The sequence below is a fragment of the Dioscorea cayenensis genome, chromosome 14 (assembly GCF_009730915.1).
Source record: "Dioscorea cayenensis subsp. rotundata cultivar TDr96_F1 chromosome 14, TDr96_F1_v2_PseudoChromosome.rev07_lg8_w22 25.fasta, whole genome shotgun sequence".
Taxonomy (NCBI): domain Eukaryota; kingdom Viridiplantae; phylum Streptophyta; class Magnoliopsida; order Dioscoreales; family Dioscoreaceae; genus Dioscorea; species Dioscorea cayenensis.
Window position 1 is genome coordinate 1886771 of NC_052484.1, and position 14686 is coordinate 1901456.

General features: G+C 31.3%; 2 protein-coding genes and 1 non-coding gene across 4 annotated transcripts; all 3 read left to right on the forward strand.

Annotated features, from left to right (window-relative positions):
• Positions 1–1136: 1136 nt before the first annotated feature.
• LOC120275813 lies at positions 1137–4895 on the forward strand. 2 transcript variants are annotated; one of them, XM_039282523.1, is made up of 2 exons: positions 1137–1222; positions 1761–4895. In XM_039282523.1, the coding sequence occupies exon 2, from the start codon at positions 1832–1834 to the stop codon at positions 4781–4783; it is 2952 nt and encodes a 983-aa protein (XP_039138457.1). In that variant the 5' UTR covers positions 1137–1222; positions 1761–1831; the 3' UTR covers positions 4784–4895. The 2 variants fall into 2 exon arrangements, with proteins under 2 accessions (XP_039138457.1, XP_039138458.1); XM_039282524.1 differs by having other exon boundaries at positions 1142–1171.
• Positions 4896–5253: 358 nt separating this feature from the next.
• Positions 5254–5337, forward strand: TRNAL-CAA. The gene has a single exon. It is a non-coding gene; the product is annotated as a tRNA-Leu (tRNA).
• Positions 5338–9065: 3728 nt separating this feature from the next.
• LOC120276454 (bifunctional L-3-cyanoalanine synthase/cysteine synthase 2, mitochondrial) lies at positions 9066–14236 on the forward strand. Its single transcript, XM_039283207.1, has 10 exons — positions 9066–9302; positions 9844–9953; positions 11673–11730; positions 11892–12155; positions 12801–12938; positions 13056–13107; positions 13196–13275; positions 13364–13423; positions 13746–13826; positions 13948–14236. Exons 1-10 carry the CDS (start codon positions 9123–9125, stop codon positions 14044–14046), a joined length of 1122 nt encoding a protein of 373 aa, XP_039139141.1. The 5' UTR covers positions 9066–9122; the 3' UTR covers positions 14047–14236.
• The last annotated feature ends 450 nt before the right edge of the window (positions 14237–14686 follow it).

The following is a 14686-nucleotide window of genomic DNA, read 5'->3' on the forward strand; positions in this document are numbered from 1 at the left end:
TGCATATATTTACAGATGATGAAAAAATATTTGTATTATCACATCAATAAGCATAATCATATAGGTGAAAAAAAAAATAATTTTTCCACATAATGTATTACAAATAAAATAAAATAAACTAAATAAAAGTATTGAAATTATGAACTTAATATTCTTAAAAATAACCATTTTTATTATATCTTCTTAATAAAAATATCTTAAATGACAACATGTCAAATATTCAATTAAAACATAAATAAGATACAGGATGAAATTAAACTCTCGATCTTGAAAAATAAGATAAAAATGAAATACCAACTAAACTAGATCAATTTTATGTCGATTTATTTTAATTTATTAGTTTAAAAACAGAAAACAAAAAACAAAAAACAAAAATTCTATCAAAAAAGAAACTGATGTTAGAATGTGAAACAAGAGTTTGAAAGTCAAACATTGTGGGAGTTAAATCAGAATAATGAATGCATATTGTGGAGTTTAGTGCACCTGTCTTTGTCCTTGCACTATATAACTTTTTTCACTTTTCTCTGAAACTTTTCTTCTGATCACTCATCCACTAGACTTTCTCAAGAGACAAAAACAAACATATATAACTGATTTCATTCTTTCATTGTGTTATGTTTCTTTTCAATGGACCACTGAGTTTAATTTTAAAATTTTTATATATTGTTGGTCAAAATATCAAAATAGCCCCTCTATTTTATATTTTTTTGCTTTTTTTAGTCCCTCTAATATAAAATATATTTTTTTTGGTCTCGTATTTTCACATTTTTATTTTTTTGGTCTTTATAATTGACGGATCTGCCTTTTGATCCTTCCAGCTGATAAATTGGAGAGACAAAAAAAAGAAAAATATATAAATATGAGGACCAAAAAGAGCGGATTTTACAACTAAAGGATGAAAATGTATAAATACGAGGACTAAAAAGGTGAATTTTATATTAGAGGGACTAAAAAGGATGAAATCGTAAAATAGAAATGACCATTTTGATATTTACACCCGTGAGTTATTGGTGTAAATTATTATTGATTTGTAATTTCTTTGTTTTTCAGGGGGGTTTGTGTAATATGGGATCTGATCTTGAAATATATATATATATATATAAAGAGAAGAGTTGCTTTTGCTTTGAAGGTTTGAGAGAAGAAGAAGAAGAAGAAGGAATTTTTCTTTTTGGTGAGTTTTCGATTTTATTTTTGCAGGAAAAGAAGGAATTGGAGAAAAAATGTGAGTTTATTCTGTTTCTTTTTAATCAAAATCTTAACTTTTTGCATGATTGTGAAGTTTTTTTGTTGTGTTTGTTTGAGTGTTTGTTTTTTGTGTGTTTGATTCTTGGAATGTGTTTGTTACTGCTGGGACTATTGAAAAGTTTGGATTTTTTAATGAATAGAAATGAGAAGTTTGTGATCTTTGAGTTTGGTGGTCTTTGTTTGCTGAAAAACTTCAGATCTGGAACTTAGTTGATGGATTTTTTTAGGTTTCATTGATGAATGTTCTGTGTTTCTCTTGTTGAATGTGAATTTCTGGACTGTAGATACCAAAAGATTTGATTTTTATTACTATTTAAGTGTTTTTATTTGGTGTTTATGTGTTGATTTCTTTTATTAGAATGCTATAAGTTTCAATTTGGGTTTATTATTTTTCTCCCAAAAATGCTTGTGAGACGGTGAACTAGATCTTTAGGGATTGGAAAACCTCAGTGTTTGCTAATAGAATTAGATCTTGTTCTAGTGTTTTCATTGAATGAATTCATTTGATGTTTCAGAGGGTATCCTTGTATAGAATGCATGGAAATTCCAAGATTTTGAGAGCTGGATACCGAATGAAAATGGATATATGGAGCTTGAACAAGAAAGCTCCAAGCTGCCCGGCGCTTTATCCGCCACGGCCTCAAGAAATCTCTCGTCGTCTTCTTCGGCATTTGTATCTGCAAGTCAGTCTCCGTTCTTCTCTCCACGCTCTCCCCAGTTCAATGTATCTGAGATAATCCGATCAGACGATGCAAACTCTTCAACCTGCAATGTTACAAGTGGTGATCCTCTTAGTTCCAGTGCTTTAATCCGACGATTGGAATCTTCGTCCAATGCCAAATTTCTGGCATCTGATTCCCCTTGTAATCCAATTTGCGATGCCGATGTTTGTAGTGGTCAAGGAACAAGTAATGCTGATACGAGGCGACGAGAGAAACAGAAGAAAATTTTGAGAAGTCCCGGGAAGTGTTCACTTGCTCCGTCTTCAACATCGGTTTCTTCAACTAGCAGGATAAGGAGTTGTGATGTGTACATAGGCTTTCATGGCCGGAAACCATCTTTGCTTCGATTTGTTAAATGGCTTCGCGCGGAGTTGGAAATGCAAGGGATTTGCTGTTTTGCATCGGATACAGCTCGATGCAGGAATTCCCGGAGCCATGATGCTGTGGAAAGGATGATGAATTCGGCTTCGTTTGGAGTTGTGATTCTTACAAAGAAGTCGTTTGGGAATCCTTACAGCATTGAGGAACTCAGGAACTTCTTGGGCAGGAAGACTTTGGTTCCTATATTTTTTGATTTGAGTTTTGTCGATTGTCTCGCCAGAGATATAATTGAGCGGAGGGGAGAATTGTGGGAGAGGCATGGTGGTGAATTGTGGATGCTTTATGGTGGAGTAGAGAAGGAATGGCGAGACGCTGTGGAAGGGCTTTCGAGAGTGATAGACTTGCAGTTGGAGGCGAATGATGGTAATTTGAGGGAATGTATATTCAAAACGGTGACACTTTTGGCTACAAGAATGGGACGGCGAAACATGGTTGATCAGGTGAACAGGTGGAGGGAGCAGTCGGAAAAGGAGGAGTTTCCTTTTCCTCGAAATGAAGAATTTGTCGGACGGATAAAAGAACTCTCTGAGCTTGAGCTTATTCTGTTTGGAGATGTCAGTGGTGATGCTGAAAGAGAATACTTTGAACTCAAAACAAAGCATAAGCGAAAGAGTTTGAAGATTGGGAAGGCTGAGCACCGGCGAGAAGAAGAAAGTACTAAAGATCAGCAGTCCGAGAGCAGTAACAAAGGGAAAGATCCGATCATTTGGATGAAGTCTGACAAGGAAATTGAGATGCAGAGAGTGGTTGGTGGCACTCCGCAGAGGAGTTTCCGAACTTTTAGAACGAAAAGTGGAGGGAAATATAGAAGGAAAAGATCGGTGAAAATCTTGTATGGGAAAGGCATTGCTTGTGTTTCGGGAGACTCGGGGATTGGAAAGACTGAATTGGTTTTGGAATATGCTTACCGGTTCTCACAAAGGTACAAGATGGTTCTTTGGGTCGGTGGCGAAACAAGATACATTAGGCAGAGCTATTTGAATCTTCGTACTTTTTTGGAAGTCGATTTGAGCACTGAAAATCACTCTCTTGAAAAAGGGAAAGGGAAGTGTTTCGAAGAGCAAGAAGAGGATGCCATTGCCAAAGTACGGAAGGAGCTCATGCGCGACATTCCTTTCTTAGTTGTGATCGATAATTTGGAGAATGAGAAGGACTGGTGGGATCAAAAGGTTGTGATGGATCTTCTCCCTCGATTCGGTGGTGAGACTCACTTCATAATTACAACTCGCCTTCCTAAGATAATGAACTTGGAGCCAATGAAACTTTCATACTTATCGGGTATGGAGGCGATGACTCTGATGAAGGGAAGTGTCAAGGACTACCCAATTATGGAAATTGATGCTCTCCGTGTGATCGAAGAGAAACTCGGCAGGCTTACACTTGGTCTTGGAATTGTTGGAGCGATACTTTCCGAGCTCCCGATCACTCCAAGCAGACTCCTCGACACTATAAACAAAATGCCAGTCAGAGATTTGGTGTGGTCTGATCGACAATCTGTAATTCTCAGACGCCCGCCTTTTCTCATGCAACTTATCGATGTTTGTCTTTCGATATTTGATCATGCAGATGGGCCGCGGAGCTTAGCGAGCAGAATGGTTCAGGTGAGCGGTTGGTTTGCTCCAGCCGCTATTCCAATCCCGCTTTTAGCAATGGCCGCACACAAAGTTCCCGGGAAGCATCATGGCGCTCGAGTCTGGAAAAAATTCCTCCGAGCAATAACTTGCAGCTTCACATCATCTCGAATCAAAAGGTCAGAATTCGAAGCATCTTCAATGCTGACAAGATTTGGCATTGCAAAAACCTGCACCAAACCTGACAGCGTCCAATTTCACGAGATCATAAAGCTGTATGCTCGGAAAAGAGGATCAATTCGAGTAGCTCAAGCCGTCGTTCAAGCAATTTGCCTCAGAAGCTCACTATCTCTATGTTTCGAACACCAATGGGCAGCATGCTTCATGCTCTTCGGTTTCAGTACCGATCCGGCGATCGTGCAGTTAAAACCATCAGAATTGTTGTTCTTTGTCAAGCGTGTCGCTCTACCTCTCGCCATTCACACATTCATCACATTCTCTCGTTGCGCTGCCGCATTAGAATTACTTCGTCTTTCCACCGATGCTTTAGAAAATGCCGCAGAAGCCATGGTCACACAAGCAGTAAAATGGCTTAAACGATCTTATTGCTTTACCGGACCGATACATTCCGATGTTCGATACACATATCTTTGGCAAGAATTGGCACTGTTGAAAGCTACATTACTAGAAACAAGAGCGAAACTAATGCTTCGAGGCGGGCAATACAGCATCGGCGAAGACCTTATTCAGAATGCAATATTTATCAGATCATCGATACACGGCGACCATCATCCTGACACGATATCGGCTCGCGAAACTCTTAGTAAACTCACTCGTCTTCTCACAAACTTTCAAGTTACTTGACTCTTTTTGTAAAATTTTCCTTCATAGTTAGCAATGTATTCTTTGATTCAGTTTCTCTTCAAATAATAGCAAAGTTTTCAGAAACATTTTTGTTTCATCTCTTTAATTGAAACTTATTTTTTCCTAAATTTGATTCAAAGTTGTATATGATCTTTTTGCATAGATGGTTAATTTCACTTTTTGAGAAAATTGCTTGCATAATCTTGTAGGAGTTGGTAATTGCTTTCAGGCTGTTGTAAGTATTATATTTGTGCATATACTGCTATAAAACACTATTAATTGTTTGTATACCTCTGTTGTTAAAAATCAAATTTTTTTTAAAAAAAATCTGTAACTATTAAAAATCAATTAATGTGCTTTGTTTTTGAAAAACTATCAATTTTATTTGATAGGAATTTAATTTTTTTAAAAATTAAATGGTATGATTTATATTTAGTTTTATAATTTACATTTTATCGTTAACCAAAAGAGTCAGGATGGCCGAGTGGTCTAAGGCGCCAGACTCAAGTTCTGGTCCTCGTGAGAGGGCGTGGGTTCAAATCCCACTTCTGACATAATTTTTAGTTTAAAACCTAAAGCTTTTTTGTATGTACATTTATATCAATTAAAGTTATTTTCTTAGTTTTTTTATTTCTTAATTATTTTAAATAATCATTTTTATTGTTTTATTTACAACATGGTCTTTTGTAGTTTATAGTTTTATTATTTTAAAAATAAAACATGTTTTTTTTAAGATAAGCAGTTAGACCGTTAAAAGAATTAAAGGCATGCATAAGTTTTAGAGAAGCAAATAAAGAGGTCCACGTACATGTGGATGCTAGAATTATCTACATATAACTATATTACTCATTTTTCCAAAATTGTGAAAAAACCATAATTCGAAATCAAACCACATTTGAAAGGTTTTAATAGGACTCAACCACCAATAAAACGATTTCCTCGTTATTTTAAAAATAAAATATTAGACAATGATTTCTATTGCTCATAAGTCAAACAAAATATTAGCACTTATAAATAAAATAAAAATTTGATGAGTTATTCCATCAAAAATAATTAAAAAGAAAATAATACCAAATCATTCATGTCTTTGATTTCTTTTTATGTGACATATGAGCCGACATTAATACTTTTTTTTTTCTACTCTTCAAATTTATCTACGTTTCTTTAACTAATTTAATGTTTTAATAATTTTATTAATTTATGTAATTAATGCAATTTATGAGTATCCATAAAAAAGTAATAATATAAATAATTTGAAGACAATTAAAAAAATTTATAATTAATATAAATATATACATATTTTTGTTTGAAAATTTAATGTAGTAGATAATCAAGTTTTTATTGCCTATTTGGTATTCATTAGATTTTATAACTTAAAGTTTGATATTATGTTGTTATATAAAAAATTAAATAAAATTTCTAAAGACTTACTTTATATTTCATTTTGAGGATACATTTTAATAGAAATATCAAAAATATCTCTAGTCCCTAGTGACGATGAGGGTGCGATGGGGTGACACTAAATGCAATCTTACAGATATAGTCACAAAAAAGACCGAACTAATTATAACTTAATTTTGATCATAAGGTTCTAAAACTACCCAAGCCTTTTTGGTTTTTTTCTATTCATTAATTTTAATGAAATTTATTATTCAATATCTAATAGTTAATTCAGTTTAAATTTAATTTGATGATATGTGTACATGAAATCATGTAAACACTTGATTTATATTATTATCTTCATAAAACATACCAGAATAACTCTAATAACACTAAAATATATTGATATTTTAGATAGAATTGAGACATTTGATTCCCTTTAGTGGGCAAAGCCATGGATTCTACTTCCGGGAATTAACTTGATTCAATTTAGACTTTGGGAAAATACTAGTGGAAAAAACTAGAGAAAAAAATATTTTAAAAATGATGGAAAGAAAAAAGTAAATGAAAAGGTTACAAAAGCCGGCTTTTAATTAGTCAAAGTGTCAAACACAAAAGAACAATCCCTCACATCCAAACTTAATACATATAAATAAAAATTTTTGGGTCTTTGCTTCATCCAAAGAAAATTGGATTGTAACTCTTTCATTTGGTTTGGATTCTTATTATTATTATTATTATTATTATTTGACAAATGCAAACTAGTGTGTATGCAGTCAGGGACATACATGTGCACGGGATAATATCAGTTTGCATGTACACCCTCACGCGGCTGACATGGTTATTGAGTTGTAAGCTCATTTTCACAGCTGGGGACCTTTGCCACTATTGCACATTTTAAATTCGGACAATAAAAACCTTAAAAACCAAGTCTTACACAATGGGTCAATACTTCTAGATCAAAGACACTAGGTAGTTGGTTTGTATTTAAAGTACGGACTTATTCTATATACTAAAATGTATAAGTTTTAATTAATAAATTTAAATAATTGGACTATGTCTAACTGATATTATTATTTTTAGTCAATTTAAACCAATTTTATTAAAAAAATCAGAAAAAAAATGGGGATGAGTTTTAAGGGATATGTTTTAAGTTTTGTATTATTAACCACAGATTTTGTTTATACATACTACTCTTATTTGTTGTCTATTGTTATAATAACCTAATATTTTTACTTCAACAATGCATCCAAGATGCTATTATCTTTATGCCAGTATATATATTTTTCCTAATTATTTATCTATAGTTTGGTTAAATGATATATCAAGCTCAAATCCTTAACTTTTAAGCACATAATAAATATTTTCCATTCTAAAATCAAGGAAAATAATGCTATGTGATTGGAAATAACTCCATATAAAGTATTCAAATCATCATGTGTTGAAATTACAGTCATAGCAGCCAACACTAATCATATAGATGAATCAAACTAGGATTTGTTGTCTTGTAAACCTTTTTTATTTCATGTCTAAGTTCATCCCCCAAGTTAGGATTTTTTTTTAATAAAAAAGAAATAATCACACCTACCATTGCATAATAATAGTCATCAAATCATTAAAAAATTTTTGATGAAATTAATTACTGTCACAAAATAGCAAGTGACCTAAGATAAACAACTCATATAATTTAAAATTCACAGTTAAATTGGTTATTGTCATATCTCGTCAAATGACATTAGAGAAACTAATAAAAGAAATTATATTTTTAATAAAACATTCTAATTTTACATATGATTTTTCTAACTCGCATAAATGTTTTATATCGGTTGCTAACTACTATGTCATCAAGTGACTAATTGCCTTGACCTTCATGCACTTGGCAAACGTTAACCCTTATATATAGTCTTATAACTTTATGAAAACATATTTTCAATAATAGCCACCCCAATCTAGTCACTGCAATTGACTTCTGGATCCATTATTTTTATTCAATGGGGCAAAGTTTATTATATATATATATATATAGAAAAGGTTCTCTGTGGACGTGCATACACGTCCACAGAGCGCTACAGGAATACTAATCTTTAGCTTCAGTGAGAGCTAATCCTAGATTAATGAATTCATTAGTTTTAATTTTTGGTTTCTATCTGCGATCCCACTTTTTATCGCTATTCTGCTTTTATAAAGTCGCGATAGCATGATGTTTATTAAATAGTGTCCGAATCAGCTGGATCGAAATCCAGTCTGTCCGAAAGAACGCTCACGATTTTTAATCATGAGCGTACGATGTAGGATTGATCCTCATATATATATATATATATATATATATATATATATATATATCAATTTTAATAGGACAAATGATAAAAAAAATTAAAAAAATTCATAACTATGTATACAATAATGACTTTATGAGCATAATGAATATTTTAAATTTTAGTGGAGGCAACAACCTCTACTAACTTCCATGTAGATCCGTCCCCTAATTGTTTTTATGAGAAGTTTACTTTTCTCCTAAAGTTATGAGTCTATTTTACTAGATTTTTTTATAAAAGATAAATTAGTCAATTTTAATATATGTCCACCAAAACGGACCAAGCCTCACTGGTTATTCATTTTAATTAATGTTGTAAGAAGTAATTGGTTCCTTAACCTATCACTTACAAAAGAAAGACTTCTTATATGAGGTGGTTAGCCTTATAAACTCTACCACTTAAGTTGATTTGATAGCCATAAACCAATAACAAGTACATGAAACATACACCATGTACAACATGTGGTTTACACAAAACTCCTTTCAAACAAGGGAAGCTGCCAAACTCAATGGTCCAAAATGCTAAAAAGTAAAGCAAGTTGGTTGTGAGTGAGTCCATAATAATTTCCCTTCTATCATTCTATAAATATACATTGTTTTTAGCCATAAACTCATCCACATCTCATCAAGAGAAAGCAAGAAAGAATGGCAAGGTTGATGATGGAGATGATTAGAAAGGGAAGTAGGAAGCTATGTCTCTTGGAGAGAAGAACAAACTCATCAATCTTCTCCTTCTCCACTGAGACAGCATCAACCACTTATCATCATCCTCAAAGTATCATCAAGGATCTCTCTAGAAGTAACATCAAGAGTGATGCCACAAAGGTAAGCTCTCTCCTCCCCCTTCTCTCTTTATATATATATATATATTTTTTTTGTAAAAATATAGATAATAAAAACTTCAACAAAGTCTTCAATCAACAAACAACTAGAGAGTACTTTATAAAATTATAATATTTTTTGGATCACTCATTGTACAATAAAAGAGTTGATATTTCATTTTTCAAATTGAATATAAAACTTTCGGATATGTAATTTGTCTATATTTAAAAAAAATTAAATAAATATATTTTTTCAATGGATATAATTTTTTTTTAAAATGGATCAATTATATATATACATATATAATTATTTATTATTTTCTTTATATTGAATATGAGAAAAAAAAACAGAACCATAAAATAATGGCAAACAAATAAAAATAACAAAATATAAAGACTAAGTTTTAGCTTTTTTTTCAAGAGGTAAAATATTATTTTTCTTTCTCTAGATTAAACTAAAATGTTTTAAATTGGTTTTTATTAAAACTTAAGAAATTTTGTATTTATATAACATATATATATATATATATATATTTTGATGACAGATGATTGGGAAGACACCAATGGTGTTCTTGAACAGAGTTAGTGAAGGATGTGAAGCAAGAGTAGCTGTCAAGTTGGAAATGATGCAACCCACATGCAGTGTTAAGGACAGGTAAATAAAATAGAATTCTTTATTTATTTATAAATATGATAAAATAAAATAAATTCACTGTTTATTTACTATTTTATTCTTTCTTTATTTGCCTATTGAAAAGAAGAATGAATTATTTAATACATATATGTATTTTTTATTTTTTACCCCTCATTGTTACCAAACCTACTCACTATTCTTATTCTTTTTCCTTTTAAAAATATTTCTTATGATAAGGACCAAAAAGGAATGGTTGAAGTGTTATTTTCATTAAAATTTATTTGGCATGTGATAATTGAGAAATGAAACATTCTTTACATACTTTTTTTTTATTTTTTATAGAAATCATATTTCTTACTTTATTTAGTTTCTAAGATATCATATTTGTAGAATTGACATGATAAATGTGGGCGTGCTTAATATGGAGGAGATTGTTTAGAATAATTATGTTAATAAAATTTTTCTCCCTAAAACTGTATGGGACTAACGGCAATGATTTTTTAATTTATTAGTACTAAGTCTTCTACGTAAAATATTTATGTTTTTGTCAAAGATGCGAGTTCAAATATGGTTGTTCATTTTAGAAAGAGTGATTTGAAGTGAGGAAATGGGGAAGTGTCACTTCTTCAAAGTCGGAATAAGTGATATCACTTCTAGCACTTCTAATGTTCATTTGTTAGAATGTGAGAATATAAATAAAAATTTAGGTGTTATATGAAGTTATATGAGTTTTAAAAAAAAATTTGGAAGTGAGAGGAAGTGCGTTTTTATAGATTGTCCCCTTTTTTAGTAAAAAAAAACTGTCAAAATGTATATAGTTTAAAATCCACTTTCGTCAGGAAGTGAAGGAAGTGTCACTTCCCCTATTTTCAGGACAAATGAAACATATAAAAGTAGGGAAGTCAACTCCATTTATTCTGATTTCCCTAGCACTTCCTCTCAAATGAAGAGTATGCCGAGATATTAACTCTTATCTATGTAAGTGTTGGTTTTCTTGCATCTCATCAAAAATAAATAAATTAAATTTTAACTAAGTCAAATAGTAGTCATGCAATCTTAAAGAGTCATTATTCCTTATGGGAATCAAATTTATTTCATGGAATGCAATGTATCTGACCATTTTTGCCTAGCACTATAATTGATGTTGGATCTAGATCCAATTATAAAATGAAAATAAATAAGTCCTAAAAAAAAAATGTTTTCAAGGCATATCTAGTGTAGGTTGACTCATTTGTAAAATTTCCTGATATACCCTTGGACATCTTTTTTTACCAATTTACACTCTAAAATAAATATTCTTGAAACTTTGAAATACCAAAATTTTTTACTTTTGTTTTGTTTTATTTTTTGTTTGCTTTTGTTTTTTTACAACATGAATAAACCACCTAAACACATTTTTAATCAAATGTTTTAACTGTTCAATTACTGCTCCAATGGCAAAATATCAAATATTTAATAATATTTTCAATTTATTAAATGTTTGCATATATTTGAAATTATAATTATAATTATCATTGTTATTTAATAAAAAAACAAACACAAAAAATATAGCACAGTAATAATTGAATTTTTTTAGTATAAATAATTATTAATTATTAGTTATTTATTTATTTAGAATTTTGGAGTTTACTTGGCTGTTCAATTTTAGGGTCCTATAATTTATCTTAAATAATATATACATTTGAAATTATTACACCAAATAAAAGTTATCTTATTAAACTTGGGACTATTTCATGACAGGCCTTCAGTTGCCATGATTGAGGATGCAGAGAAGAAAGGCTTAATAACACCCGACAAGGTGTGTTATTGCTAATTAAACATATAATTAGTAAAGTTTTTCGATTGAATTAAGTCAAAATTATATAAGTTTTTGTATCTGTACATCGAAGGATGTATCAAAATTTAGTTAAAATAGTAAATATGTTTGGTTTGCATCTAACAATGTGTATAAATAAACAGACGACGTTGATTGAACCAACATCGGGGAACATGGGGATCGGTTTGGCGTTCATGGCGGCGCTAAAAGGATACAAGCTTGTGTTGACAATGCCGTCGTATACGAGCATTGAGAGGAGGGTGACTATGCGAGCTTTTGGCGCGAATCTAGTGCTTACCGACCCGACTAAAGGTATGGGAGGGACAGTGAAGAAGGCTTATGAACTCATGGACTCTTATCCTGATGCTTTCATGCTTCAACAGTTTGAAAATCCTGCCAATGTCAAGGTACATTGTCTTAACTCTTGTTGTTTGTTGTTAGTTTTTTCTGATTAATTCAATGCAGTTCAAGTTCTTTAGATCAATTTTATTAGTTTTTCATTAATGTTAATGAAAATATAATGAATGACAAAACAAGAACACACAAATTTACATGAGAGACAAAATCGAGAAAAATCAAAATAGCATTATGTTGAAAATTGAGCAGAATGGTAAGCCGGGTTGATTTGGATTTAGTTTGAGCCGTCGCCCGTCGCTTTACTTTGTTGCTTCTTAGGAACAATATAATTGCTTGAATTCTCTAAACAAGTCCATACAAGTGCTGATCTCTCAAACTTTCATATTTCGCGGCGCAAGCTTTTCGAGTCAGCTCAAAAAAAAATTGGGGCACTTTAACTGTTATTATTCAATCTATTTTTAATAAATTCAATGTTTCGGTACATGTTAATTTATTGCCAAGTGAACATTTGTTTATTAACTGCATATAACAAAGTTCATTGGTAATTTTATGCAACCAATTTTCTTTAGATTAATATAATGGATTGATGTTAATTTATTTCAGATTCTAATTATATCCCAATCATCACTAGTTACATGCATCAATGGATGTTAATTTATAGTTCATATTGAACTAAAACACAATGAATGAAACAGGTTCACTTTGAGACAACAGGGCCAGAGATATGGAATGATACTTGCGGTGAAGTCGATATTTTTGTGATGGGAATAGGGAGCGGAGGAACGGTAAGCGGAGTTGGTCAATATCTTAAATCCAAGAACCCGAATGTTAAGGTATCAGCTTCATCAAATTCTTAGTCACATGAGAATTTCGTATTTTCTATGTATATATCAACCTAATCAAGATAAAAACGATAATAATTTAATCTGAAGTTTTATATCGGTGTTTAGATTTACGGAGTCGAGCCAGCAGAAAGTAATATATTGAATGGAGGAAAACCGGGTACGCGAAAATTGAGCTCAAGAGCTAAATGAAGTTCAGTAGAGTTATCGGTTTTCATCGTCTTGATGTCTAGTTATGTAAAACACAGGTCCTCATCATATTACCGGAAATGGTGTCGGATTCAAGCCGAAGATTTTGGATATGGATGTAATGGAGAAAGTTCTTGAGGCAAGTTAATTATCTAAATTTTTTTTCTGAAACTGTTTTATATCATACATAAAATTTCTGATTCTTTGCTTTGCACACAATCTTTCAGGTATCTAGTGAAGATGCAGTTAAAATGGCCAGAGAATTGGCACTCAAAGAGGGTCTCATGGTAATTTTCCTTTTGTCGGTTTCTCATTATTTATTTCATTGGTAATTAAATTTATCTAACTTGAAAGTTTAAACTGATCGTCTTATTTTTTGTTTCCGTTTAGAGTAATGCTATTTATCCTGAAATAGTATCCCAAATGCAACCTCGGAGGTGGGGTTGCTTGAATAGCATTACTCCATTTGTTTATAATCCAAATTTTATGCAATTTATTAACGAGCTTAATTACTGACATTTCTTCTTATAAATGAGCTCAAAGAGAGGTTTTCGATAACTATTTTTTCTTGATTTTTAACAATATATTTGTTAAATGAGTACGATGTAGGCCGGGATATCGTCGGGAGCAAACACAGTTGCAGCATTAAGGCTCGCAAAAATGCCGGAAAACAAAGGAAAACTTATTGTGGTAATTAACTAAACATGTTATGTTTATTAGTTTTTATATCTCGTGATATTAAAAATACGAAATATGAAATATGAAATACGAAATATGAAATACGAAAATTTATTCTGTGTTCTGAATGCAGACTGTGCTTCCAAGTTTTGGAGAGAGGTACTTGTCATCAGTGTTGTTCCAACAACTGAGAGAAGAGGCTGAGAAGATGGAACCAGTTGAAGTTAATTAGCCTCGAAACCGATTAATTATGATTGAGATTAAGATAAAATTATCGAGATTAATTTCATTGATCTCTAAAAGTTTTCATGGTTTTAGTGTTCCTTATTGTTTTGGTGATGCATTTTCTCTGTTCTTCAACTAGTTTAAATTTAAGTGTGCTTTGTATTGTGATGTAATTTAAATTTCAAATTAGTTTTTTTGCATTATATTACATATCAAAGTTTCTATTGATATGATTGACATATTTATATACCCATGCGAAAGACTAAATTATCTTTTTATCTACTCTTTGATACATCATAAAAGAGTGAAAATGAAAAGAAAGTATAAAGGGTAGATATGACTTTTTATGTATAATTTTTAAGTTGATATTTAATATAACAGTACTTAAACAAATATAATTTTTTATACAAATTGTAATAATTACCCACTTTTGTTGGGTTATACAAATAATTTTCTCTAATTACTACGATCGGTTTATGAACAGTTATTATCAACAATGTTATATAGTAATTACATACGTTATTTACATAAACAATAGCCATTGAATTATTATTTAATTATTGTAAATAAACATCTCTAGTAAACAGTTATCTATGTACGTATACAAATGACTTAAACACATTATATATATATTATATAAAGTTATT